This window comes from Micromys minutus (assembly GCF_963924665.1).
Source record: "Micromys minutus genome assembly, chromosome: 1".
Classification (NCBI taxonomy): Eukaryota; Metazoa; Chordata; class Mammalia; order Rodentia; family Muridae; genus Micromys; species Micromys minutus.
Genome location: NC_137969.1, coordinates 215,501,970 through 215,528,666, shown reverse-complemented (window position 1 = coordinate 215,528,666; position 26,697 = coordinate 215,501,970). Strand labels below are relative to the sequence as shown.

General features: G+C 44.8%; 1 protein-coding gene and 1 pseudogene across 2 annotated transcripts in view; one reads left to right on the top strand and one right to left on the bottom strand.

The window, feature by feature from the left end:
* Positions 1-14,904: 14,904 nt before the first annotated feature.
* Positions 14,905-15,252, bottom strand: LOC308417413 (large ribosomal subunit protein eL30-like; annotated as a pseudogene). Its single transcript has one exon. The product of its transcript is annotated as a large ribosomal subunit protein eL30-like (transcript).
* Positions 15,253-21,836: 6,584 nt separating this feature from the next.
* Positions 21,837-26,697, top strand: part of PYGL (glycogen phosphorylase L) — a 34,361-nt gene continuing 29,500 nt past the window's right edge. The window contains exons 1-2 of the mRNA XM_080924171.1: positions 21,837-22,110; positions 26,337-26,438. Of these exons, the coding sequence (XP_080780297.1) occupies positions 21,868-22,110; positions 26,337-26,438 (345 nt within the window). The 5' untranslated portion in view covers positions 21,837-21,867. The remainder of the gene's footprint in view (positions 22,111-26,336; positions 26,439-26,697) is intronic.

Below are 26,697 nucleotides of genomic sequence, written 5' to 3'. Positions count from 1 at the left end.
GGGTGTGCTGTGGAGGCACTAGCTGTCCCTGAGGACAGCCCGGAGTCTGCAGCCTCAGTGGATACAGCCAGTAGAAGAAGGAGGAGAACAGCTGGTCCTCAGCCATCTTCACCCTTAAAGCTCCGCCCTTTCCCGTCAGCCTCTCCGCATCACTGAACCCGGGCTCCCTTCCTCAGCCAGAAACTACCACCCAGAGGAGCTCCGCAGCCCACCGCCCCACTTTGTTCTCGCGTCCGCGTGTTGTTGTTGTTTTTAAATTTAGTGGGGTGTTTTGTTGTTTGTTTCTGTTTTCATGTAGGTTGAATTCATTTTGATTCTTTTCTGATTGTGTTTTGGTGATTTTTACCTACCTACCTGGCACTGTCAAAATAAGTTCTCCTAGAAAGTTTTTTTTTCTTAAGTTTTTGGACAAACAAAGATGTTCTAGGAGAGCAGGTAGGAAAGAAGCCGAATTTCGAGTTTGCCGTTTGACTTCTAGAATGTTCCTGCCCTGATTGTCAAGCAATGCTCCTCTTCATCGCTACTTCTTGGCAGGTGGGCAGAATGCTTTGGCATCCAGAAGTCTTACTTTACCCTGAAGCACAGATACATTAGCTACACTGGCTCACAGTAGGGTAAAGACCTTTCAGATAGACTTTAGGTACTGGGAAGACCAGGAGACTCAATGATTTGATTCACTTAACTAATATGATCTTTTTTTAAATTAAGAACTAGTACGGACCAGGCACTGTTCAAGACACTAGAATGCTTTTTTCTTGAACAGTCTGACTTCCTGGAACTTACATTCTTATGTAACAAAGCAACAAATAACTTCAAGTTGTTCTAAGTACCAGAAAGGAAAGGAGTCGAAGGAGGAGTCACTGACAAACCTCAGATTGATGCCGAGCTCACACACTCTGGCCATCACACCAGACGTGTGCCAACCCAGTGTTTTTCCCGATTCACTGTCTTCACTGCCACTCACCGCAGAGCCCTTCCTTGGCAGAAATGAAGTCAGCATCGTAACTCATTAGCGCTGTGCTCAGAACAAGCCTTAAAAATTGAATGTTAAAAAAACAAAACGACCAGCCACAACCCTGGGCCTCCTAAGTTGCAAACCACGACATTCACATCCTCAGGACAAACACACCATCTCTGTGCATACTCTCTGTGCCTGTTCCAAATGAGGTTCCATCTGTTCCTGCTGTCACAGCCTGACCTTCTAAAGAAGCTCAAACTGGGTTTGGAAAATGGTGAGCACGGATGGCATTGCTGGCACGGCCGTGCTTACGGCTCCTAAGGAAGTGGACATCTCCAGGAGTTTCCGAGAAGTTTCAGAGAATATATGGCCTGGGGGAGGGGGACTTCTGATTAGTTGTGTAAATACTTACCAGTGCACCAAGAATCCCCCTGGGATAATAGTAAATGGCAGAGGTGGGTGGGGACACGGACAGTGCTTTGGCAAAGGGTGATCCATGTAAATAGCTCACTGTCTGCTCATGTGCTTCCTCTAGATTGTGTTTTCCTGGTTAGAACCTGACTTATTGAATGGGTGCTATCCTGTCATCTGTCTCGGTTCCTGTGACTACGGAACTCTGTTGTGGGACTAGTTCATCTTGATTGTCCGATGAGACTCCATGGCTGAGCCGATAGGTACTGTCCTTATTCAATCCACCCCGGTTAGAGTTCTAGTGACTTGTAACAAATAGTTTACACTGAACCACGACCATAAATGCATATAACTGCTGTACTAGAATAAAGAAGGTCATTCCCGGTATGCCAATAAAGCGTTTTTATGAGAGGAACAAAAAGTCTCTAGAGAAGTTCTTTCTAAGTTTGTACACATCTGGGGACACAAGTCACCTCGCCAGAGGAGTGTGATGAAGCGTGGGTATAAAGTGCCCAGAGCTCTTGAAGGAGCCTGTTCTCTGTCCAGTTCCTGCTTCTCAAATAACCACAGACCTGTGCTGCAGAATAAACAGTGTCCCTAGCTCCCATGATGTTTTAAAATGGCTAAATGACAAACATTTCCATGTAACCGTGACACTACTGATCACCTTTCATTGTTATTAGCCCTGCTTAGGGGACCATCATCATTTCTCCTTATGAAAAGAAAAGCAAGAGGGCTGGAGAGATGGCTCAGTGGTCAAGAGCACTGACTACACTGCCAGAGGTCCTGAGTTCAAATCCCAGCAACCACATAGTGGCTCACAATCATCTGTAATGGGATCCAATGCCCTCTTTTGGTGCGTCTGAAGTCAGCAACAGTGTACTCATAATATAAAAGAATAAATAAATATTTTTCAAAAATAAATTCTAAAAAAGAAAGAAAGAAAGAAAAAGAAAAGAAAAAAGCAGGGGCTGAAGTGATTTCTCAGTCAGTAAAGTGCCTCTGCTCTCTGGGTCCAGTCCCCAGAACCCAACTAAAAATAAACAGGCACAGTGGCTCACCTGTAACCCCTGCACAGGGGAGGTGGGGACAGGAGGGTCCCTTCAGACCCTCTGGTTACTGGCTTAGCATGCTTTGAAGTTCTAAGTGAATCAAAGACACCATCTCGAAAAAGATTCCTGAAGTTGTTCTTTGGTTTCCACACAGGACATATGTATGCATGCACATGTACATACATGTGAGCACACACACACACACACACACACACACACACACACAATGAGAGTGCGGGGTTGGAAGATTATGAAGGTCACTGGTTGGAGTTGGTCTCTCTGAGTAGCAGGAGCCAGCCCCTGCAGCCCTTCCTGTTTAGTTTCTGCCTGATCTTTCCCCTGCCCCCTAGTGGAGGACCTTTCTCTGCTTCTTTTATTTGTCCCCTCCATCCCTGCTAGATTTCCTTTTCCACTCTACTTAGTGAAACCCATTAGCAACTCTATTCTTCTCTGGTGCTAACTTTAATGGCCTTTCTGTTCCCAGTGGTCTGCATATTCAGTTCACAGATGTAGAAGCGGGGGGGGGGGGGGGGGGGGGGGGGGGGGGGATATGGGGGGGCGGTCATTACTGTATCCGGATTTCTGATTAGAATATGGGGAACTATAGTAACAAACCAATACATTTTCAGATTACTAGAGATAACTGAAAATACTTCTCAGGTATGCATTTCAGCTGTTCCTATCAAGCCTGGGACTTACTCACAGACCTCCCTGGGTCTTCCGAGTGAGTGAAGAACTAACTTCTGGGGGTGAATATGGAACTTGGGTGCTGAACACGGCTGAGCAGTACAAGCACATAGTAGGATGACACTCCAGGCCTCTCCACCTTGCTGTGCTAAGGAACACTGAAAACACATGTGGGCTGTTTCTCTGCATGGGTTAGGGTGAGTGACCAAGCCAGCTCAGTCAATGGGTTCTCCAGGGGCAGAGCAAGGATTCAAAAGAAAGACAATTAACATGACCCCAGCCAGTTCTGAGGCTGAAGGTGGATTTATTTTTTTACTCTGCTTTTGTGCCATTTTAATTACATGCAAGTAATAAGGTCGGTTCTAGGTTAAGGAACAAGCCAGACAATAAACACAAATAGTCAAGGAACAAGCAAAAAAAAAATTTTTAAGTCCTGTGATCTCTGTTTCTAAGGGCTTATCAAGATGACCAAAGATATCTGAGCCTACTTTCCTGTCCTAGCCCAAAGTCACATTCTTTCCTGAAACCTACTTCTTTGTTCTAGCCTAAAATCAGATTCTTGCCTTAGCCTAATTCCTTGTCCTGGCCCAAGGTCACATTCCTACCAAGTGGCCCCAAAAAGCTCTCCACAGGACCAAAGTTCTATCAAATTTCTTTTATAGAATTAGATATCACAAAATTGGGTAGTGACAAAATTGTTCAAGTGTGTAGTGTCTGAAAAGCCATAAGGATAAACACTCTGGGGAAAGTTATTGGGTCCTAGGGATGTTATTCAGTCAGTAAGTGTCCCCATCTCACAAGCACAAAGCTTTGGGTTCCGTTCCAGCACCATTTAAACCCAGGGTTACAGCAGAAGACTTGACAAAGGGGGGAAATGTGGTTAGCTCACTCTTAGCAACCCCAACATGCACTTTTCTTTCCTTATTTACTGGAGAACATTCGTGTTTTTAACTAAAGGAAACCATATGGCTTCTCTTGCATTTTGGGACTGACACTGGGTAAAATAAAGCCTACTTCAACAGAAGGAAAGCAGTATATCGAAACATTGTGTCTGGCCATCTAAGGCAGCTAGTGGGTAACGGCAAAGGAGCAGGGACAATATAGCCTTAGATGGTCAGAGAGTAAGGCAATCTAGTGGTGTGATGCAGCAGCTGGCAGTGACTGCCTCAGCTCTGGTTCATACCACAAGAGCTGGTGTGCTCAGGCAACCGATGACACCCACAGCGGCCATGTCCCGAAAGTGGAGGCGATCATGTAATTGTTCTGAGGGCTTAATCAAATAATGTTAGCTACAAAACTCAAGAGTGTCAGGCTGTTTTGTAGCAAAGTGAAACGACCTCCTGGAAAGAGGACGGTGTTCCTGAGACTCAAGAGGTAAACAAAACTTGCACTGAGACAGTACCTGAGTATACCCGGGGTAAACAGTTGATAGGGAGCTGAGACTCTCTCCCTTGCCCAGTTTCAGGCGACTGTACTCAAACATAAAATAAGTAAATCTTTAAAATAAGTAAATAAATCATAGTCTTAGTGGTTGCTGGAAATTGAACTCAGGTCCTCTGGAAGAGCAGTCAGTGCTCTTACCCACTGAGCCATCTCTCCATCCCTTCAATTCTTTAACCAAGTTTCAGAACTTGCTGATTTATTGTCACACCAGTTCTTAACAAGCTGTTTTGGTTTTGTTTGTTGGTTGTTTGTTTTTGTTTCCCCCCTTCAGCTTCTTTTTCCAAGACAGGGTTTCTCTGTGTCGCCCTGGCTGTCCTAGAACTCACTCTGTAGACCAGGCTGGCCTCAAACTCTGATGTCCACCTGCCTCTGCCTCTAGAGTGCTGGGATTAAATAAAGGTGTGGGCCACCACTGCCCATCTAGCTGAGTACTTATCAGACTCTGAAAGGATGCCGTGTTCCATACGAGCTGCCATACATTCTGTTTCTAGACTGTGTTTTAAATCAAGTGGTTAATTAGTTTGTAACCAGAGGCGCAGCAGCAGCAGCAGCCAAGGATGACTCCTCATCACAGGAAATCTCAGCACATTCTCCTAGTTGTTGGTGTGAAGTAAGACTGACCTGATGGGCTGGAAATGAAGGGTGGGCAAAGGCATAGCAGAAAGATGTAAACATCTTCATCGGAAATAAGTCAGCCCTCAGTCCTTCAGAAGGACGGTCAAACTCCACATCAAGATTTCAACTCAGACCCAGAACAAACACGTAGCATTGATCTCAGCATTTGGAGGCAGGGCAGGCAGATCTCTGAGCTGGAGGCTAGCCTGACCTCCTGAGTGAGTTCCAGCACAGCCAGGGCTACACAGACAAACCCTGTCTCAAACAAAAAGTGACTAAAAGGACAGTAGTCTTCACCTTGAACGCATATGCTTCAGGGCAGCTAACTGTTCATCTTTCCAGCGGCGAGGACGCTTCCCTTGATGTTCAGAGCATCTGTGCAAATGCTTGCTTAGTGTGTCTTGAGATTGGAGTCCCAGTGAATCAGATGAAGCCCTGGGGACCTGACCTTGAACCATCGAGATGTTAAACCAGGACCCCAAAGGAAGCAGCGGGATACAGGAGACTGGCGCATAGACGGTGACAAATTCAAACTCATTTCACACAGTTCTCTTTTATCTGGTTTCTCTACCCTTCTGGAAGTCCCAGGCATCAGACTTCCTTCGCCCAAGGCTCAACAGGGCTGACAGAAACTTAACAACCACTGGGCTGCATTACAAGTAGAAACATTCATTCAAAGAATGAGTGAATAGAAAACGTCAGGATTACTGGTTCTCCCACAAGACTTGTCTGCCCCATGTCACATTTGTCATGGTCTAAACCCTCCTGGGGCTAATGTAAAAATATAGAGAACCCCAGACTCCAGAGATTCATTATTTCCCAAAGGTAACAAACACTTGTTTTTCCCATTGTTTTCCACATTTAGCATCTTTCCAATAGAGGCACATTTTATCAGCTGTGTGGGCCATGTCTTTAATCCCCGTCCATATATTTGAGGTCAATCAGAGATACACAGTGAATACCACACACACACACACACACACACACACACACACACAGGGAAAAAAAACAAGCCTGGTTCTCAACCTCTGCTGTCCCCTAAAAGCACCTGTGAGATTAAAGCTGGGGCAAGAAAATAGTCAGTTGGCAAAGTATTGTACCATACAAGCAATAGGATGTGAGCCCCAGAATCCATGTGAAAAAGCCAGGCACGAGCTGTACCTCTCATCCCAGAACTGGGGTTACAGAGACAGGGAGAACCCTGGGCTCACTGTCCAGCTGTCCAGCCTCATCAGCAAGCTCTGAGCCAACGAAAGACCCTATCTCAATAAAACAGGGTCTTAAAGAACAATGCCTAAGATTGTTCTTCCACCTCCACACACATTGGGCACCTGAATTCACGTGAGCACACACACACAGAGAGAGAGAGAGAGAGAGACAGAGACAGAGACAGAGACACAGAGACACAGACAGGGACAGAGAGAGTAATGCCACACCATCAATTTAATTGTTCTGGGGTGCAATCTGACCATATGAGAGTCTGTGTTGTGCAGTTCCTCTGGTGGCTGTAGTTGCACACACTGCTAGACGGTCCCTCGGGATGGCCTGAGTGAGTGGCATACACTTGGCAGCAGTCACTATACCTGTGAGTCACAAGAATAACAAAACGGGACTGTGTTGTTCCCTCATCCTGACAGTCTTCTTGTGTCATCTGTGTTGATGGCTGATGACATAAACTCACTTCCTAGCTGCCACTTAACGGGGCTTCTAAAGCACCTCGTTCTGAAGCTGGGAAGAGCGCTAGATGATGAAGTGTTGCTCCAGCATCAAGGGATGGGTTTGGGTCCTGGAACATAATAAAAAGCTAGTTGTGTGGTGTGCGCGAGTGGACAGGAGGCAGACACAAACAGGTTCAGGGAGAGACTGTCTCAAAAATAAGGTGGATAGAGGAAGACAGTCCTCCATACATGCAGCATATGTCAGCACATATGTGCTCAGCGTACACACACACACACACACACACACACACACACACATGCATGCAAACGCACACACACACATATATGCATGCACACGCGCACACACACACACACACATATGCATGCACACGCACACACACACACATATGCATGCACACACACACACATATATGCATGCACACGCGCACACACACACACATATGCATGCACACACACACATATGCATGCACACGCGCACACACACACACATATGCATGCACACACACACATATGCATGCACACACACACACATATATGCATGCACACGCGCACACACACATATGCATGCACACACACACACACATATGCATGCACACACACACACACACACACACACAGTCACACACACTCCATCTTGATACAGCATTAAAAAAAAAAACAAAAGAAAAGAAAAGGGATAGTGTGTATGCCTAGAACAAGTGGTCATACGCTGGAAGATGTACTAAACTAACCTACCAGTTTTCTTTCTTTTTTTCATCTCCATAATTTTTATATTTACACTTCAAATGTTATCCTCTTTCCTGGATTTCCCTCCATAAGCCCCCTATCACATTCCTCCTACCTGCTTCTATGGGGGTGTTCTCACCCACCCTTATGACCTCCTCTCCCTGACATTCCCCTACATTGGGGCATCTAGCCTTTGCAGGACCAGGGTCTCTCCTCCCACTGATGCCCAACAAGGCCATCCTCTGCTACCTGTGCAGCTGGAGCCATGGGTCCGTCCATGTGTGCTCTATGGATGGTGATTTAGTCCCTGGGTTGCAAATTCCTTCAGCTTCTTCAATCCTTTCTCTAACTCCTCCATTGGGAACCCCGTTTAACCTTTGAGAGAGGAAAGCTACTGATTTATTTGAGTTAATTTTGTATCCAGCCACTTTGCTGAAATTGTCTATCAGGTTTAAGAGTTCTCTGGTGGAATTTTGGGGGTCATTTACGTATACTATCATATCATCAGCAAGTAGTGATGTTTTGAATTCTTCCTTTCCAATTTGTATCGCTTTGACCTCTTTTTGTTGTCTAATTGTACTGGCTAGGACTTCGATGATTATATTGTATAGATAAGAAGAGAGTCGGCAACCTTGTCGAGTCCCTGATTTTAGTGGGATTGCTTCAAGTTTCTCTCCATTTAGTTTGATGTTGGCTATTGGTTTGCTGCATTTTGTTTTTACTATGTTTAGGTATGGGCCTTAAATTCCTAATCTTTCCAAGACTTTTAACAGAAGGGATGTTGAATTTTGTCAAATGTTTTCTCAGCATCTAATGAAATGATCCTGTGCTTTTTTCTTTGAGTTTGTTTATATAGTGGATTACATTGATGGATTTCTATATATTGAACCATTCCTGCACCCCTGGAATGAAGCCTACTTCATTGTGATGAATGATCATTTTGATGTACTTAGATTCAGTTTGTGAGAATTTTATTGAGTATTTTTCCATCGATATTCATAAAGTAAATTTGTCTGAAGTTCTCTTTCTTTGTAGGGTCTTTGTGTGGTTTAGGTATAAGCATAATTATGACTTCATAGAAGGAATTCGGTACTGTTCCTTCTGTTTTTATTTTGTGGACTAGTTTGGAGAGTATTGGTCTTAGCTCTTCTATGAAGTTCTCACTGAATTTTGCATTAAACTCATCCAGTTCTGGGCCTTTTTCTTTTTTCTTTTGGTTGAGACACTTTGAACCATAGTTTCTATTTCTTTAGGGGTTGTGGGATTGTTTAGATGGTTTATCTGATCTTGATTTAACTTTGGTACCTGGTATCTGCCTAGAGAATTGTCCATTTCCTCCAGATTTTCCAGTTTTGTTGAGCATAGGCTTTTGTAGTATGGTCTGATGATTTTTTTTTTTTAATTTCCTCAGTTTCTGTTGTTATGTCTCCCTTTTCATTTCTGATTTTGTTAATTTGGTTACTCTTTTTGGTTAGTCTGGCTAAGTGTTTATCTTGTTGATTTTCTCAAAGAACCAGCTCCGGGTTTTGTTGATTCTTTGTATAGTTCTTTTTGTTTTTATTTGGTTGATTTCAGCTCTGAGTTTGATTATTCCCTGCCATCTACTCCTCTTGGATGTATTTGCTTCTTTTAGTTCTAGAGCTTTTAGGTGTGCTACCAAGCTGCTAGTGTATGCTCTCTCCAGTTTCTTTTTGGAGGCACTCAGAGCTATGAGTTTTCCTCTTAGCACTGCTTTCAATGTGTCCCATAAGTTTGGGTATGTTGTGCCTTCATTTTCATTAAATTCTAAAATGTCTTTAATTTCTTTCTTTATTTCTTCCTTGGCCAAGTTATTACTGAATAACGTTTTGTTCAGCCTTAATGTGTAGGTGGGCTTTCTGTTGTTTTGGTTTCATTTGATTTGGTTTGGTTTGTTATTGAAGACCAGTATTAGTCTGTGCTGATCTCATAGGATGCATGGGATTATTTCAATCTTCTTGTATTTGTTGAGGCCTGTTCTGTGACTGATTATGTGGTTAGTTTTGGACAAGGTACCATGAGGTACTGTGAAGAAGGTCTATTCTTTTGTTTTAGAATGAAATGTTAAATAGATACCTGTTAAATCCATTTGGCTCACAACTTCTGTTAGTTTCTTTATGTCTCTTTATTTTCTGTTTTCAGGATCTGTCCATTGATGATAGTGGGGTATTGAAGTCTCCTACTATTATTGTGTGATGTGCAATATGTGCTTTGAGCTTTAGTCTTTTAGAAATGTAGGTGCCTTTGCATTTGGAGCATAGATGTTCAGAATTGAGATTTCATCTTGGTGGATTTTTTCCTTTGACAAGTATGAAGTATCCTTCTTATCTTTTTTGATAACTTTTGGTTGAAAGTTGATTTTATTTGATATAAGAATGGCTATTTCAGCTTGTTTCTTGGGACCACTTGGTTGGAAATTGTTTTCCAGCCTTTTACTCTGAGGTATGTTTGTCTTTTTCACTGAGGTATGTTTCTTGTATACAGCAAAATGCTGGGCCCTCTTTATGTATCCAATCTATTAGTCTTTGTCTTTTTATTGGGGAATTGAGTCCATTGATGTTAATGGATATTAGGAACCAATAATTATTGTTTTCTATTATTTTTGTTGTTAGAGGTAGATTTATGTTTATGTGGCTGTCTTCTTTTGGTTTAGTTGATAGAAGAGTACTTTCTTGCTTTTTCTAGGGTATAGTTTCCCTCCTTGTGATAATAGTTTTCTATCTATTATTCTTTGTAGGGCTGGATTTGTGAAAGATGTTGTGTAAATTTGGTTTTGTCATGGACTATCTTGGTTTCTCTATCTATGTTAATTGAGAGTTTTGCTGAATATAATAGCCTGGGCTGGTATTTGTGTTCTCTTAGGGTCTGTATGACATCTTCCCAAGATCTTCTGGCTTTCATAGTCTCTGTTGAGAATTTTGGTGTGATTCTGATAGGTGTGCCTTTATAGGTTACTTGACCTTTTTCCCTTACTTTGATATTCTTTCTTTGTTTTGTGCATTTTGGTGTTTTGACTATTATGTAGCAGGAGAAATTTCTTTTCTGGTCCAATCTAATTGAAGTTCTGTAGGCTTCTTATATGTTTATGGGCATATCTTTCATTATGCTAGAGAAGTTTTTTTCTATAATTTTGTTGAAGATGTTTCCTGGCCCTTTAAGATGGAAATTTTTGCTCTCTTCTACACCTATTATTATCAGGTTTTATCTTCTCTTTGTGTCCTGATTTTCTGGATGTTTTTGGGTTAGAAGCTTTTTGCATTTTGCAATTTTTTTGACTGTTGTGTCAATGTTTTCTATGGTATCGTCTGCCCCTGAGATTCTCTCTTCTATCTCTTATATTCTGTTGCATTCTGCTTGCATCTATGTCTCTTGAACTCTTTACTAGGTTTTCTATCTTCAGGGTTGTCTCTCTCTGTGATTTCTTTATTGTTTCTATTTCCATTTTTAGATCCTGCATGGTTTTGTTCAATTCCTTCACCTGTTTGGTTGTTTCCTCTTTCAGGACTTATACCTGTTTACCTGTGCTGTCATGTATTTCTTTAAGGGAGTTTTTCATAGTCTTCTTAAAGTCATCTAACACCATCATGAGTTGTGATTTTAAATTAGAATCTTGCTTTTCCAGTGTGTTTGGGTATGTAGGACTTGCTGTGGTGGGGGAACTGGGTTCTAATGGTGCCATGTGGCCTTGGTTTCTGTTGCTCAGATTCGAGGACTTGCCTCACACCATCTGCTTATCTCTGGTGTTAGCTCCAGGCACAGGCAGAAACCAGAAGTATCCTGTCCCAGACTGCTCCTAGGTTACTGTGCCCTGAGGCCGTTGGGCAGGTTCCTCTTGAGCCCAGAATGTGAGTAGAAGTGGTGGTCTCCCCTGTGCTCTCAGGCATGACAGCACTCCTGGGAGACCAGCTCTCTCCTAGCAGAATCTGAGTACAGAGAGCTGTAGTACAGGGTCAGCTCTGGGTACTTGTGGATACTGGGAGCCCAATTTTCTTTTTTAAACACAGATGTGCAACTTGATATTTAAATTGTTATCACTTAACTCAGGGTGGCTGATGAAGATTTAATGCTGATGAATTTTAAAAATTGCTATTATGTAGCTATTTTAAATAACACTCTTTCTTCCTAGTCTTTTAGCCGAACTCCCTGTTTCTTCCTGTTATTTAATTCCTTTCCTTCAAAAGACTGCATATCTGAATCAACCTGTCTTAGTAACTTTTCACTTTCTATAACAGAATGCCTGGGTACTTAATATAAAGATGCTACTTTGCTCAGGTTAGGGCGCTTAATGTCCCAAATCAACCAGTTCCATCTGCTTGGCCCCTGTAAAGTTCTCTGGGTTTCTGCAAGAAGAAAGCTGTCATAGAAGTAAGTTGGGAAGAGGGGTTGTTCGAAGGGCAGCCTTGCCTTCTTAAACAAAAGTGACACTTCCAGGAACTAACCTGGGTCCTTTGAGAATTGATCTTTTCCATTCCTAATAGCCTAGCCACCATCCACCGACCTCTACCTTTTAAAAGTTCCCCTACTTTACCACACGGAGGCCCCAGTCTCCCAGCACATGATCCTTTGAGGGACACATTCAATCTATGCCCAAATTATAACACTAAACTATATTTTCCACACAAAAAATAAAATAAATCCTACTCAAATATATCAGATCTAACAACTGTAGTCCCAAAAGAAATAAATGCATGCGTGCAATTTAAAAAATATGCACAAATGTATTCACGTCAGCTTTGCTAATGACCCACACTAAATAGAACTTGTCTAAGTTTCTCTTCTGTTTCTGTGATAAAAAGCAAGTTAGGGAGCAAGGGTTTTGTTGAGTTCACAGTCCCGGGTTAGAGTTCACAGTAGCCCAGTGGTAAGTGGTTGAGAGCAGTGGTCACATTCTACCCATGTTTAAGAGTGTAGAGCAATGAATTCATGCTGTCAGTCTTGGGGGGTGGTCAATATGTGCACCAAGACCGACCACCAGTCCTCAATAACACAATTAAAAGAGCCTAATTAAAAGTGGAATGAAAGAGATTTATCCAACATGGCCACATTGGGAAGAGAAACAAAGAAATCCAGTGGACCTCAAGTCCAGTGTCAGGGTCTGGAAATGAGACCAAAATTTAATTAAAGAGAGCCAAGGATATAGGCTCATCCAAGCCGTCCTTATCCAAGTGTGGGCCCACCCACCACTGACACTTCATTGTTTGGTTTCAGTCTCAGGTGAACTGAAGTTACTTGAAACCTTTTTCTGGGAGACAAGCTCCCCCTCTGGCTGCTGCCTTTTTCTTCTCCCGTCATGAGGTTTCTGGAGGAAATTCCCATTTCTTCGGGGTCCCTTATTTCTATAGGCTCACAGTCAGATCGAGAAACGGTCTCTCTAGCATACCTTTCTTTCTGCCAGGCTGGTTAGGTTGACGATTGTTAGTACTCAGCAAGCCTTCTACCTTCTACAGCCCAGGAGTGGGCCTGCCCACAATCAGGCACAATACTGAATACATTAAGTCAGACAAACAGACTTTTATACCAAAAAAAAAAAAAAAAAAAAAAAAAAGACAAACCCAAAAACAGGTATAAAAGTCATTTATGCTAGGTTTGGTGGCTTGTGCCTGTGACTCTGGCACTTGGGAGGCAGAAGCAGGGGGATTGCAAAGAGCTGGAGGCTGGCCTGGAGTAGAAGACCCTGCTTCTGAAAGAATCATTTGCAGCACTGGAGACCGGGGCAACAACGGTTTGTAGAAGGGACAGTGACTAGAAGGAGACACAGAGGGGACATTGATGAAGATTTTACCTACACTCACTGTGGCACAAACCTAAGTTTTGCATCTGTCTGAAGACATTCTTTGCTGATATGAATTACCTCCCAAAAGAGAGTTTACAAATACATCATTTGTTTTGACCCATCTATTAAATGAAATACCAAGAACCTAGGCGACAACATACATGATATTTTAACACGTGATGCATTATGTATTACATATATAATGAATATTTATTAAGTCCTCATGAGTTCAAAGATGAGGATACCCCATTAATACCAGCACAAATATCACCAATTCTTGCTTCCACTTCTGACAAACTTGCAAGCTTGGCATACAAGGCGCTGCATTTCCAGGAATCTCCGGAAGATGTCCCCATAAGCTCCCACTCTGCTGCAATGCCCAGCCCCTGGCCCCACACAGGACTCTTCCCTAAATTGTGCGGAGGGTGTTTCAAAGGATTCCCCCTGTTCCTAGCAGAAGGCAAAACAGCACTTGGGGATCCGAGTTTTATTGTAAGGCTCCGTGGGAAAGGAGTCTCTCTGTGTTTGCACAGCCCTGGGGTACACACTGGCTTCTAGACAGCTGAGCCAGGAAACAGAATCAAGAAAACTGCCACAGTCCGAATTAGAGCTCCCCTGGCAACTAAGACCCCCTTGTGGTCAGGCTAATGTTAGACTCCTGCCCTTAGGGCGAGTTCTCACCAGAAAAGCCTCTGAACCCTTCACAGCCACTCACAGCTCTTAATTCCAGCAATGGGTGGGACCAGACTTTTTTTCGTAAGACTCCCCAAATCTCACTTGACGCTACTCGGACCCATCTGACAGGTTCCCAAATGTGTTTAGACAGGCTAGACATCAAACTTTGAGCATTTCCTAAATCTAGCGTAACAGTGAATTCCTATTTTTATTTAATTCCCCCCCCCAATGCCCTGCATTAGAATAAATTATTCTTTTTAGATTTCAATATATTAATATCTAAGATTTTGAGAGAGAAAGCCTGCCATCTACTGTATGTTCTGGATAGAGTAATAAAAACCAGTAAAGCTTTGTTTCTCTTCTGGCTATGGATCTTTTTTTTTTTTTTTTTTTTTTTTGTGGGTGAGAATATCCAGAACAAAGAATACACGCTGTGATTAAAATTACAGCCACATCCAGGCTGAAACCCAGCGTTCAAAGGACAAAGTCCTCCACCTGCTGGTCTCACGCTGCTACTGCAGCTCATACATACGAAAAGGTTCCATAACCTTTCCTAAAACATCTAAATCAATGTCGGTGACACTTCAGAGGGGGAAGCAGCCTCCCGTTTTTATCTTAAACTGGAAATGCACTGTGATCAACAACTAGGCAGTGTCGTTTAAGATCGGGGAAATAAAAGATAAGACATACAAAGAGGTCCAAGATGGGGCGGACACATTCAGGAGGCAAATGTCCTGCATTTGTACGGGGAGTGATCAGACTCTCAGCCTTGATCCCTGAAAATATTAAGAGGAAGCCATTTTCTGTTTGGATTTCTATAACTTTTTTTTCAAAAGGAGCTCTTCCAAAGTTTTATTAAGGGAAAACTTAATAAAGCTTCTCACCAGTCTGTTCTGGCTTCTGATAATATCAGAGTCACCTGGGTCGATGACAGCCAGTGTGCACACTCTGTCGTATTGCCACACGCTGTGCCCAATTTAATACTATTGCCACTGTAGTGATGGACACCAGTGTTAGCCAACATAACGGAGTATTCTATTTCAGATTTCCTCCGAGCTGGGCAGTTGTTGACGAGAACAACCACCTTTGCTTTGCCTTGTCTGATCATCTTCAGAGTCTGTTTGCACCCAGCACGTACTTTCCACTTTTCATAACCAGCTGGAGCCTGGACTTGATCAGCTCCAGAGACTTTTTCTTCTTCGTTGCAGCCACCATTTCTTGCCTTATGTGCGGGACAACCCCCAGCCAAGATCAGCCGCCAAGATGGTCGGGAGGGAGAAAGGAAACTGTAACTTTTAAGCTAGCAAAGATTACCCTTCCATAGCTAATCCCTTTACTGTTGAGGTTTTAAAGAGAAGCAAACCAGAGGGGTTAAAATATTGGGATTTTATGAATTTGGAGTTTTCAGGTCTTTAGATTTGCTCCCTCCAAGGAACAAGGTCCTACACACCAACCCTGGCTCTTAGGGAGTCTCTCTGCTTCTTGGTTTGAATTGTTGTTTTGTTTCCTTGTGATGAGAGGTAGCTCCTCCGGGCTTGTGATGCTCGGCACATGCTCTATCCCTGTGGTCCACCGCTAACCCCAGGAGTCTCCTGTGCATGATTGATTGAGTGCAAAGATCAAGCCAAGGTGTAGGTTCCAGGGGCAGTTTGCTCTCACAGAGGTCCTGAGACAAGGAGACCGGAAGGTCAGCTCTTGAACATGTTGCACCACAATGGTCTGTGGAAACCTTGAGCTTACCACACTTGCCACTCCCCTGGTCAGGAGTTGCTCATGTCTCTTAGCACAGTTTTTTCAGAATTAATCTTCTCTTTGTTTGTTTCCTTACACAGTTAGGCGAGGTTTGCTGGGGGGGGGTTGTTTCATTTGTTTGTTTTGTTTCTCTCTGAAGCCCAAATCTTGTTGCATTCCTAGTGATAACACAGGGTAAAGTCAAGCTATGTAATACAGCTGTGTGTGATGTGCAGCAATGTGTGTACATACTATATGTGTATATGCATGTGTGTGTGCACGCCCATAGGTGTGTGTATGCGCACATGTGTGTATATACTCGAGTGTGTGTGTGTGTGTGTGTGTGTGTGTGTGTGTGTGTGTGTGTACCTGAGGCTCCTGCCTGGAATTCTATACCTGCTCAGGCTTTTTCCAGGATTCGATATTCAGTCCCTGGATTCTCTGACATGCCCAGACTACCTATTGATTCTGCTCTAAGTGGGCTCCAGGCTCCTCACTCCAAAACTGGTACATCTCTAGTCCCTCCACAGCCCAGTGTCATCTCACCCCACCCTCTTCAGATGCTTGGCCCCACAGATTAACTTGCAATTTCAACCTGGGAAGCTCATGCCTTCCTCACAGAACACACACACACACACACACACACACACACACACACACACACACACACACCTGCTAGCATAGCTCCTTGAGGAACACAGAAAAGACACCGAGGAGAAAATGAATACTGTTTAGTATTACTGTTGTTAAAATATGACGTCCCGGGTATTGGCACCAATGTTAGGAAATGGATGAAGAGAGTGGGGGGATATGGCCCATGGAGGTGCGGTGAGGCCTGGGGGCAACATTCCTGTGAGGGGCCCATGTTGGGAATCCCTTCCCCCTGAGGGACCAGGCACACGATGGTATAGTACAGATTAGAGTTTATTCAAGTCACGGGAGAGTTAAGAGGGTGGTAGAGGCAGAGAGAGAGAAGAGAGGAATAGAGCCGGCCATAAGCATGTGGAGGGAGGGGGGAAAGGGAAGAGGAAGAGAGGGGTACGAAGGGGAAAGCAAGGCTGCAAGAGCACAAGAGGCCAAGAGCAGGAGAGAGAGAACAAGAGGCAAGAGAGAGAGGAGGGGGCAAGCAGCCCCTTTTATAGTGTCAGGTCACTGGGGTGGAGCATACCTGGCTACTGCTGGGTAATTGAGGGGTGAGGTTTACAGAATCCCAACAATTACAAAAGGTAAGTTTTCATCTCGGTAAGCCTTTAGCATTGCCTGGCACTTGGCCATCCATCTCTCTTCCAAGCTAAGCCAACTTGAGGAATAAAAGGCCAGAGCATTTTCTGATTTTGCATCATCTGATATAGGGACCCCAATTCTCTGGGGTCACAGAGTTTTGTACTGACATATCAAAACCATCCATGATTTGAGGGACAGGTTGTACATCTCTCCAGCTTTTCAGAAACTTTCACTAGACCACATCTAACAAGCCCAGCTACTGTACTGAGGACAAATTAAATATGTCAGGAAATGAAAGCACCAGGAAGTGGGTTTGCTCCAAGATAAGCAGATACACTCAAGTTTAACAACAACTTGTCACGGTCACAGGCAATTACAGAGGAGACAATTCAGACAGCCACCTATGCTGTGTGCCCATGGCACATTTGGCAGTCTAATAAACCTAGGCTCTCGGTTGTCACTCTAAATGTTCAGAAGAGCAGGGTGGGCACTGACGGTCACATTCATACACTGAATGCATGGAGTAAAGTGTATTTACTTCTGCTCTCTGATAGTGCATTGCTCTCTCTACAGGCCACGTGATCTGTGTGTGGGGCCACTTTGGGCCATTTCCCTGGGCTTCAGAACTGATTAAAAGCAGGTCAAAAGGCCAGTCTAGAGCTCAGAGCAGCCCAAGTGAAACCAGGACACGGTTAGCTGAGGCTCAGTCAGAACTCCGGCTTACTCCAATCCCAAAGGGCTCAGGGGATGTGAGATCTCTCCAATCGACTTTGGAAGTGGTCTCCAGCAGACCTGAGAACCTCTAAGCCTCAGTTCCCTCGTTGGTAAAGTGGAAGGAAAGGCAGAAATTAGCTTTCTGCACTGCTGAGAAGATCACAGGCAGCAGGGCACACTGGGAGCCTAAAGGGAGCAGCAGGGTGCTGTGCCTCATCCCAGGAGACACTGAGGCAGGTCTCTGTGTATCTCAGGCTAGGGCAGGCTGTAGTATGAGACACTGTCTAAGGCAGAGTTAAACTTTGTCTAACCAGAGTCCTTGGCAATTTTCTAGTTTTAGTTTTGGTGGCTCTGAATGTGGTATATAACCCTGCCTTGAGACACGGAACACATCAAGTTATCTTTATTTATCTTGTGTCTTTCTGGGATGGACCTTTCAGTCTCCTACTACTGTGGGCAGAACCACCCTGAGGCTCTGAAAGCCTCTCTCTGTAGTGTTTACACAAAGGCAGGGCCTTGGAGGTTGCATGCCACTGGCTGAGCACATTCCAAACACTCCTCTGACAGCTGACTTGCCTCAGAACTGCCCTGTGGCCTTGAGGGGAGCTCTTCCTGGGACTCAGTAATCTGGAACAACTCTACCCCCATTCCCTCTCTTTCTTCACGGGGTCACACTTGGATGTGACTGCACTCACTTGGCCAGCCTGGCTTCCTCCTGGCTGTCCCATAGCCACTTGTCCTAGGAAAACCCTTGCAGGGCTAATCCTGTCCCCAGTGTCTGCTTCTCTGAAGACCTGAACCAACATAGGTCCCCATGGTTCTGTTCTGACAGTAAAGCAACTTGTGCTTGTCCTGGGAGGTCTGGAGAGGCTGCTCAGCTGTTCACAGAAGCCTTTTCATGAAGGCAGTAGGAGAGGCGGTGACCAAGAGCGGAGAATACAGGTAGGTCTTTGTTGCTGCTATGAGCTGGTGGGCAGAGTAAACCTAGTACATTTTAGAAAGCTGTGGTGGCTTAAAGGTGAGTTTTTTTAAAATATTAATCGCCTTGGTCTAGTAATTTAACTCTCACAGTCTTGAATTCCTAGCCTAGGACATAAAAAATAAACGGTAGATTTGGAAGGGAACTGGAGTCCACCTTGGCTCTTGAGAGCCACATGTCAACCCCACACTTCCCCCTTTTATTTCCCTTCTTTCTCTGCTTCTCTGTTTCTTTCTTTGTTTCTTTCTTTCTTTGCACTCACAAACCAACCTAGGTTTTCTTCCTACAAATTTACTTTAACATAAAATTTAGAAATAAAGTTTAGATCAGAATATAAACTAGGAAACCACCATTTTCCCAAACTGATAGCAATGCCATTAATTACTTGCTAGACACTGAAACCTAAAGAAGGCTAGAGTCTAGCCCTGCTTTCTGCTAAAAAAATAGATTAGCCAGTGTTAAAGATGGGAGATAAAATCCAAAGGAGCAGTTGGAAAAGGGTGCCTGCCATGTAAGGGCCTGTCTGCAGAATACTTGGTCTGCTATGATCATGTCCTTTTTTTAAGTATGTGGGTGTGTGTGTTTTTATGTCTGTGTGTGTATGTGTGTGTGTATATGTGTAGGTATGTGTGTTTGTGTGTGTGTTTATCTCTGTGTGTGTATGTGTGTGTGTGTTTGTGTGGATGGGTAGGTTGGTGGGTGGGTCAGAAGTTACTTAGAGGATTGTTCTTCAGGTATGGTCCATGGTTTGTTCTTTTAAAGTCAGGGTCCCTCAGTAGTCTAAAATCATCAAATATACGAGGGATTGCCTATCCTGACCTCCTCAGCTCTGGGATTATAACACACTCTGCTCCGAGTAACTTTTCTGAGTTCAAGGGCTCCATCTCAGGTCTCCCTGCTTGCATGTCGAGTACTTTACCCACTAAGTTATCTCCTCAGCCCAGTCATATCCTCTTTAACATGCTTGCTGGCATGGTCCCTTCTCACATTCTATGGCTGGAACATTATGAGGTCTACTTTTTTCCATGTAGAAGAAATGTTCAACCCAGGAGACAGGGTGGGCTCACTGACTAGATACCAAATAAAGAAAATACTTACATCCATTGCTATCCTTGCTCCTTGAAAGAATCCTGTTCCCTTCAAGAGAGTTGAGAGCTAGGATCCACCCGCACAAAGACATCCCTAGCAAAACTAGAAAGTTGCCTTTGCCTTTGGCATCTTCCAAAGTTTGAACAGTTTAGATATAGTCCATGACAACATGGAGACTATGGTGGTGACAGCATGAGAGTTTGGCCACATTGCACCAGAGTCAGGATGCACGGAGGGGCAAGAACCGTTGCTTTCTCCTGTTGTATGTGTCCAGAATCCTTTCTCACAGGATGGTGCTAACCACCTTCATAGCAGATCTTCCTTCCTGATCTCTGAAAATATCACATGCCCAGAGGCATGCCTGGTAATCCATTATTCCACCTCCTGTCAAGTTCACAGTGAAGACCCATTACTTCGGAATTCAAAGATGTCAACTTAAAAAACAACAACAAAAACTACAGATAGGTTTTGCAATCCGACAAAGGACCTTCTCATTTGGTTTCCCTTCACACTTCACCATGTGGCTCTTACTTTTAAATCAAGAGTTGTCAGAAGTAAGAGGCGAGCCGGGTGGAGTCCAGGCCTTTTAATCTGGCAGGACCACCGTGCTGATCTTCGGAAGTCTGGCTCACCTCTGTGGAGACCTGGGCGTGGGGTTGGGCTCTTGCAGCTTTCGTGGGCCTTCTGCCCACAGAGTTCCTAAAGAGCCTGTGTGGGGTTGCAGGTGACTGGCCTTCTGGCCGCTTTGTCACCCAAACCTCTTATGAGGCCATTGGAGGAGCCTTAGCCACATTCTCAAATGGTCATATTTGTATACAATTAGTAAAATGTAGATAGTCATTTAAAAAAAAAAAAAAGTTAAGCATTCCGACCAACTCACTCTGACCGCACTCACTTTTAGCTCTGGTATCTCTGGCTCATTCAAACCCAACCCGTCTCCTTTCTCATACGCCCATGAGGTCTTCAAGGCCATTTCATGAAAACTCCGCCACATCTACGAGAGCAGAACTTTCACTCTTAGGGTAATGGTTGGTTTGGTATGAATCAAGTAACCAGATGCCTACTCTGGCCTCTACTCAAAATAATTAGCTTTGTTTAAAAAGAAAAAAGAAAGAAGGAAGGCAGACATGGACCCTAGATGGTCAGCAGGGAAAGGCACCTGCTGCCAAGCCACTCATGATTGATCCCAGCAACCTTCATGACAGAAGGAGAGAACCAACCCTGGACCTCTAAGTGTCTGAGTGCACATTTGAGGACACACATATACAATACATACATTTTGGAAAAAAGAAAAAAAAAACCTGACATCTTAAAATGCCCCCAATTTACCTTCCCAAAATTTAAACACCATCACATCCAGATCCGGTGTAAAGAGTGTTTCTCCTGAACATAGATCAACTGGTTCTTTGGGTGCTCTCTCTTTCTCCCTTCCTCTCTCCAACCCTTCCCTGCCCCCCCCCCCCACGCCCTCTTATTCCCATGCCTCACTTGGTGAAAGCACAGTACAAACAAGGGGGTCTCAAATCCAAGTCTTGTCCCCCACTGAGACTAAAGCTTTCTCAACAGACCCCTTGACTTTTACACCAACTACTGTGGGCTGGCCCAGCCTGGGTCTAGGAGTCAAGAAACCCCAGTCCTGCGTCCTTAGAAAATAAATAAAATAACGGAGGCCTCCTAAGGATACAGGATGGGGACAATACTGAAGACTAGAAAGCAAGATGGGGCAATCAGGGTTAAGTCACACTGACCCTACAATGTCACCCTGGGAAGCTACAGTGTAGCCCACTGAGAAGAGGCAATGGCGTTACTGGGAACTAAACAGGCGAGCCAGCCAGCCGTGCAGCACACTAGCAAACTGCTGTCGGAGCCTCTGAGCTCTACGTGACCTGGACGTTCTGGGAGCGGCCGAGGGGCGGTGCCCGCAGCTGAAGCACCGCCCAGGGGCTCCCACGCCCCCTGGAGGGGGTGTTGCTCAGAGAGCCGGGCGAGGGGTGGATACCCAACTCCCCAGAGCCTCTAAAGCAGCAAGTAAGGACGGGGGAGGCCAGTCCTGCAGCCCGGCGACCCGCTCTGTGATCCTACCACTCGCAGCCATGGCGAAGCCCCTGACCGACCAGGAAAAGCGACGGCAGATCAGCATCCGCGGCATCGTGGGCGTGGAGAACGTAGCCGAGCTGAAAAAGGGCTTCAACCGTCACCTGCACTTCACTCTGGTCAAGGACCGCAATGTGGCCACCCCCCGCGACTACTACTTCGCCCTTGCGCACACAGTGCGCGACCACCTGGTGGGGCGCTGGATCCGCACACAGCAGCACTACTACGACAAGTGCCCCAAGGTACCGAGCGAAGGGCATTTGGCCTCCCTCCACTCCCTGTCCTGGTCCCGAAGTCTAGGCAGGCATTGGGACATAGGCTCGGCCATCCTCCCACCTCCCCCGCAGCTCTGTGCCATCCTTGGGGCACCACTGTGCGGTGAAATCCGGAGACCGACTAGCGTCGGTCCAAGCTTCCCTCTCTCGTGAACTAAGCGAACTATGGAGTGCCTACTCAGCACTTAACCAAGGGGGACCCGGCGCCTCCTGTGCGATTCGTCTAGGTTCTTGGGCCCCTGACAATCTGCTCTGGGCAGGGAAGGTGTACAAAAACCAAAAACATACGAAAGCCCAGCCTTAGAGTATTGAACTTAATGTTTAAGGAAAGGAGAGGGAAGTTTACAGTTCCTCTAATAGTGACCCGGCCCAGGCCTCAGGGCTGCCCAGCCTAGCAGTTCAGCAGAGAGATAGGGGAGGTCCAGCCCAGACCAGTGAGTGTAGGTGGCAGTTCCTGAACTTTCTGATTTCTGCTAGATGTGCCTGGCCAAGCGACTCACCTGAAGCTATCCCTGTAAAAACCCCCTTCTCCCTTCCAGAGGCCTACCCCAGAGATGTGGGGACACCACCTTTCAGGGACCAGCTTCTATTTCTACCCAGGGCCAGAGTGCAGAGTGTCTGGAGGTAGTAGACTTGTAGAGGGAGGAGCACCACCCCATCATGACCAGCCTAGGGAGAGGACCAGAGCTGATGAGAAAGGTTGGGGAGGACTGGCAGGGAGAGGGACACAGTAAGAGTGTGAGACAGCCCCTTATGGAGGGTAGTGAATGTTTTGGAAGAGAAAGCTGGGAAAACTGGCTATGAAGTTATGTTGGAAAAGGTGAAAGCCGATTCTGGAGGCAATGGGAAATGCGGATTTCCATTACTTGCTAGGCGTTTTAAATACATAAAAACATCGAGAAAAGTTATCTTTGGCATTTGTGCCTAAGAATCATAGGAATTTCTAAGACTGAGAGATCAACTCCCATAGTAAGATACTGTGGTTGTAGGAGCCTAGAGGAGGCTACCCAAACTGAGAAACTGCTATTGTGTGTCCTTTCAAATCCAAACATTTGCTTAGAAAACACTTCAGGTCCACATTCATGGACCTTATCTTTGTATCAGTACAGCCTGCTGCACCTTGAGTTAGGACTTTTGAGAGGTGGTTCGAGTCTTGCCTGGGTTGGATCGACATTTAGCATCATAGCACAGAGACGCACAGAGACGTCTGTTGTTTCTCCCCCAGGAGTAATCTTCCCTGTTCAAGGCTTAGTTTTTTTCAGGACTCTTCCTTCCTCTGCAAGGTCAGAACAAGCAAGGCAGGGTTACACTGCAGGCCCGCAGCATACATGTTGCATAACTCTTCTTAGAAGAGCTTGGAAATTCTTAAAAACTGATTTCACGTGGGTTCGTGGTGTTTGCTGCATGATGCTCTCTGTGGAAGCTGGACCTCTGCAGTCCTCGGGGGAGAACTTGGGTAAAACCAGGAGGTGTGCCTCGGCTCCTTCCCCAGCCTTGCTCCCTGCTGTGCCACAAGTGACCAGCTCTGCTTCTCTAGCCCAGCCCCTGTGTAAGCATGCCAAGGGTTTAATCATATGGAAGCCTCTTCCTGTCCCTCAAACACAGCACACAGAGACTCAAGTCACATTCCTCCAGATCCTGACCTGCCCTCTGTGTTTTTAATTTAATGACTCCAAGTCACCACCATGAGAGTCCTGCAACCCAAAACTTAGGGCTAGCTTTTGACTTTCTTCTATAATCCTCTTTCAAACGTTTGCACCACCCTCCAAAACTTCCCACTCTCTTCCAGCTTCTGCTTAGCTGAGAGGCCCTATAGGTATTTTGTAATGGATTCTCAGCTGTGACCTCACTTCCCAGGAACTGTAAGCTGGCAGCCAGAGGCTCAGCATGGCTAGCAGACATACACCTCTTTGCCAGAGGTTCTCCTCTGGGTAGAATTTTCATGGCTTTGGGCTAGCCTCTGGGCAAGCCAGTTCAATGGTTTCGGGCTTCAGTGTGGCATGCTTCTGTGTTTCCAGCTTTTACTTCAATTATATCTTCATTTTCTCTGTCCGCTCCCGAAGGCACTGCAGTGTAGGCCTGTGTCCAGCTGAGCTTCCTAAAACAGCACATCTTGACTCTGTTAAGGTTGGCTGCAGACCCTGACATGATCCTTAAGCTTATCAAGGTCACCTCCATTCAGGTGAACTTGCCCTTCCATCTTATCTGCCACTACCTGCCTGCACCTACCTTCCCATCGGCCTCCTCTCCTTCCCACTCCCGCCCTCTGCTCACCCTCTGTTTGAAGTACTCTTCCCAGCATGGATCTCTAGGTACCACTCAGACACCTGACTGTGTACCCAGACAGTAGCGCCCAGGTCCTCCAGTTAGTGCTGGAAACAATGTGTTGGCAGTGATCTTAATTCTATTTTTTCAAAGCTTTTATAATTTTTTGTATAATATACATACATATCGGGAGTGCTTTGTGCATGTAGTTTACAAGGTAAATGAAGATATTCAAATGTTTTTTATCATTACAAAAATGCAATGAATAACCATAGGGCATTAAGGGAATGAAGGTCTATTTTTCAAGGTCTTACATATTCTCAAATATAAAGTATATTTTCCCTCAAAAATGTTATTTGTGAGGAAATAGGAAATCTCCTATAGTTCCCGCCCTTAAAAAGTCTCTCATATATAAAAGACACTCGGAGCAAACCTATCTGAGACCTGAGGACACCTTAAATATTCTTAAGATGTTATTCATGCTAGTGGATCTTAAAGAAGTGCTGTAGGACTTAAAATAAAGGTCAAAAAACAAGGCACAAATGTCATGATTCCAGGGGTGTGACTTCACAATTGTAAGTATGGGGTATGGGTATATTTACAGAAGAGTTTGTATAGGTCACTAAAACAAGAAAACAGGCTCTGTTCTATCAGAGAAAGTGAAAAGACACATGGAAGACAGAGCTGAGCTAATCATACCTGTGGTTTGACCTGCTTGCTGTTTCCTGTGGCCTTGTGTACAGGAGCCCAGGCTTAGGCCTCTGACCCTTTCAGCCTAAGTGTGCCCAGAAAGTTACTGTTCACTGGCATTCTTAGGCATGTATCTGATAGCCTAGCAAGGGCCCAGAAATTTCTCCATAAACTTCAAAGAAGCTGGAGAAAAGGCAGTGAGTGCTTCAGGCAGTAGTATTAGATGCTCTGATAGGGCACCATGTTGACCATGTTGTGAAGGTTCAGAATTCAACTGTGAAAGTGACAAAGAGTGAAATTTCTTAGTTGATGTCACAATGATTTGTTACATGAACTATTATTATATTACTACTACTGCTTATTGGGTTGCCCAAATACTTTTATTTTTGTGTCTTCTTGTCCTATGGAAATGGGAAAAAATTTGAAGTGACTTGAACAGGCTCTCACTGTTTCGTTCTGAGTCTGTTGGAGAGCGGGGGTAACTGATACCGAGGGCAAAGGGTTCCTACGTTCGCTCACTAAATCCATTCTTTTAAATTAGCAAACTGTGCTTGCATTGAAACCGTTGTAGCAGGTCTGAACTTTGTGCCTCTCACTTCTGCCTCTGCTCATATTTACCTGGCTTTCCCCAGGCCAAAGGCAAACAGTTTCTAAGTCCACAGGGAGATTTATGCCCCATCAAAAACAAATGCTAATAAGCCTCGGGAAATTTTGCTGGAAGGAGCTGCTGCACACTTCCTGAGGTGGTCTTCATTCCAAAGATACGCTGTCAGTGAAGGAGGAATGTGCCCTAGCCACAGAGTGTGTGGGAGCTGGTCTGTGTGTTTCTGAAACAATAAGGTCAGAACCAGCCCTCTTGAGAGAAAGGTGGATGAAGGCAGTCCAACTTGTTTGTCTAAAACATGTTTTATTGCTAAAACTCATGAACAGGGGCACACACACACTTCGGGGTGGTGGGATCCAATAATTAGATGGATTTCTTTCTTCCTGAAGATAAAAAATACTAATTTTTACATGGCCAAAAAAATAATGTATAGCAAAGTTTTCCCATGCTGCCGGTGGGGAAAACTGTCATGTGTCCTGTCAGGTGACTGAAGGAGTCTCAGGTGAACATGAGTTAAAGTAACCCAAACCTAGATGGGTTCTTATTGGTAGCCTTTCATGGATTTGCATTTTTTTGTGTGTTGACAAACATGCATGACCTCATAGAAAATGATGAATTTTTCTCTCTATTTTAGAGGGTGTATTACCTCTCTCTGGAATTTTACATGGGCCGAACATTACAGAACACCATGATCAACCTTGGCTTACAAAATGCCTGTGATGAGGCCATTTACCAGGTATGTTGTTCTTGGGTGTCTCTTCTTCTCTCTTCTCTACATCTCAAGTTCACTTTAACACACACAAACATGCACAGGACAAGTTGTTCCTTTAAATGGGACTATTACAAACAACGAGAAATATACACAAGTTGGAACACAGAGGCCTGGCTGTCGTGGCACATGCCTTTAAACCCAGCACTGGGGAGGCTGGAGCAGGTTGATCTCTGAGTTCAAAGCCAGCCTGGTGTACTAGACAGAGGGGAAAAGGAGGTCGGAG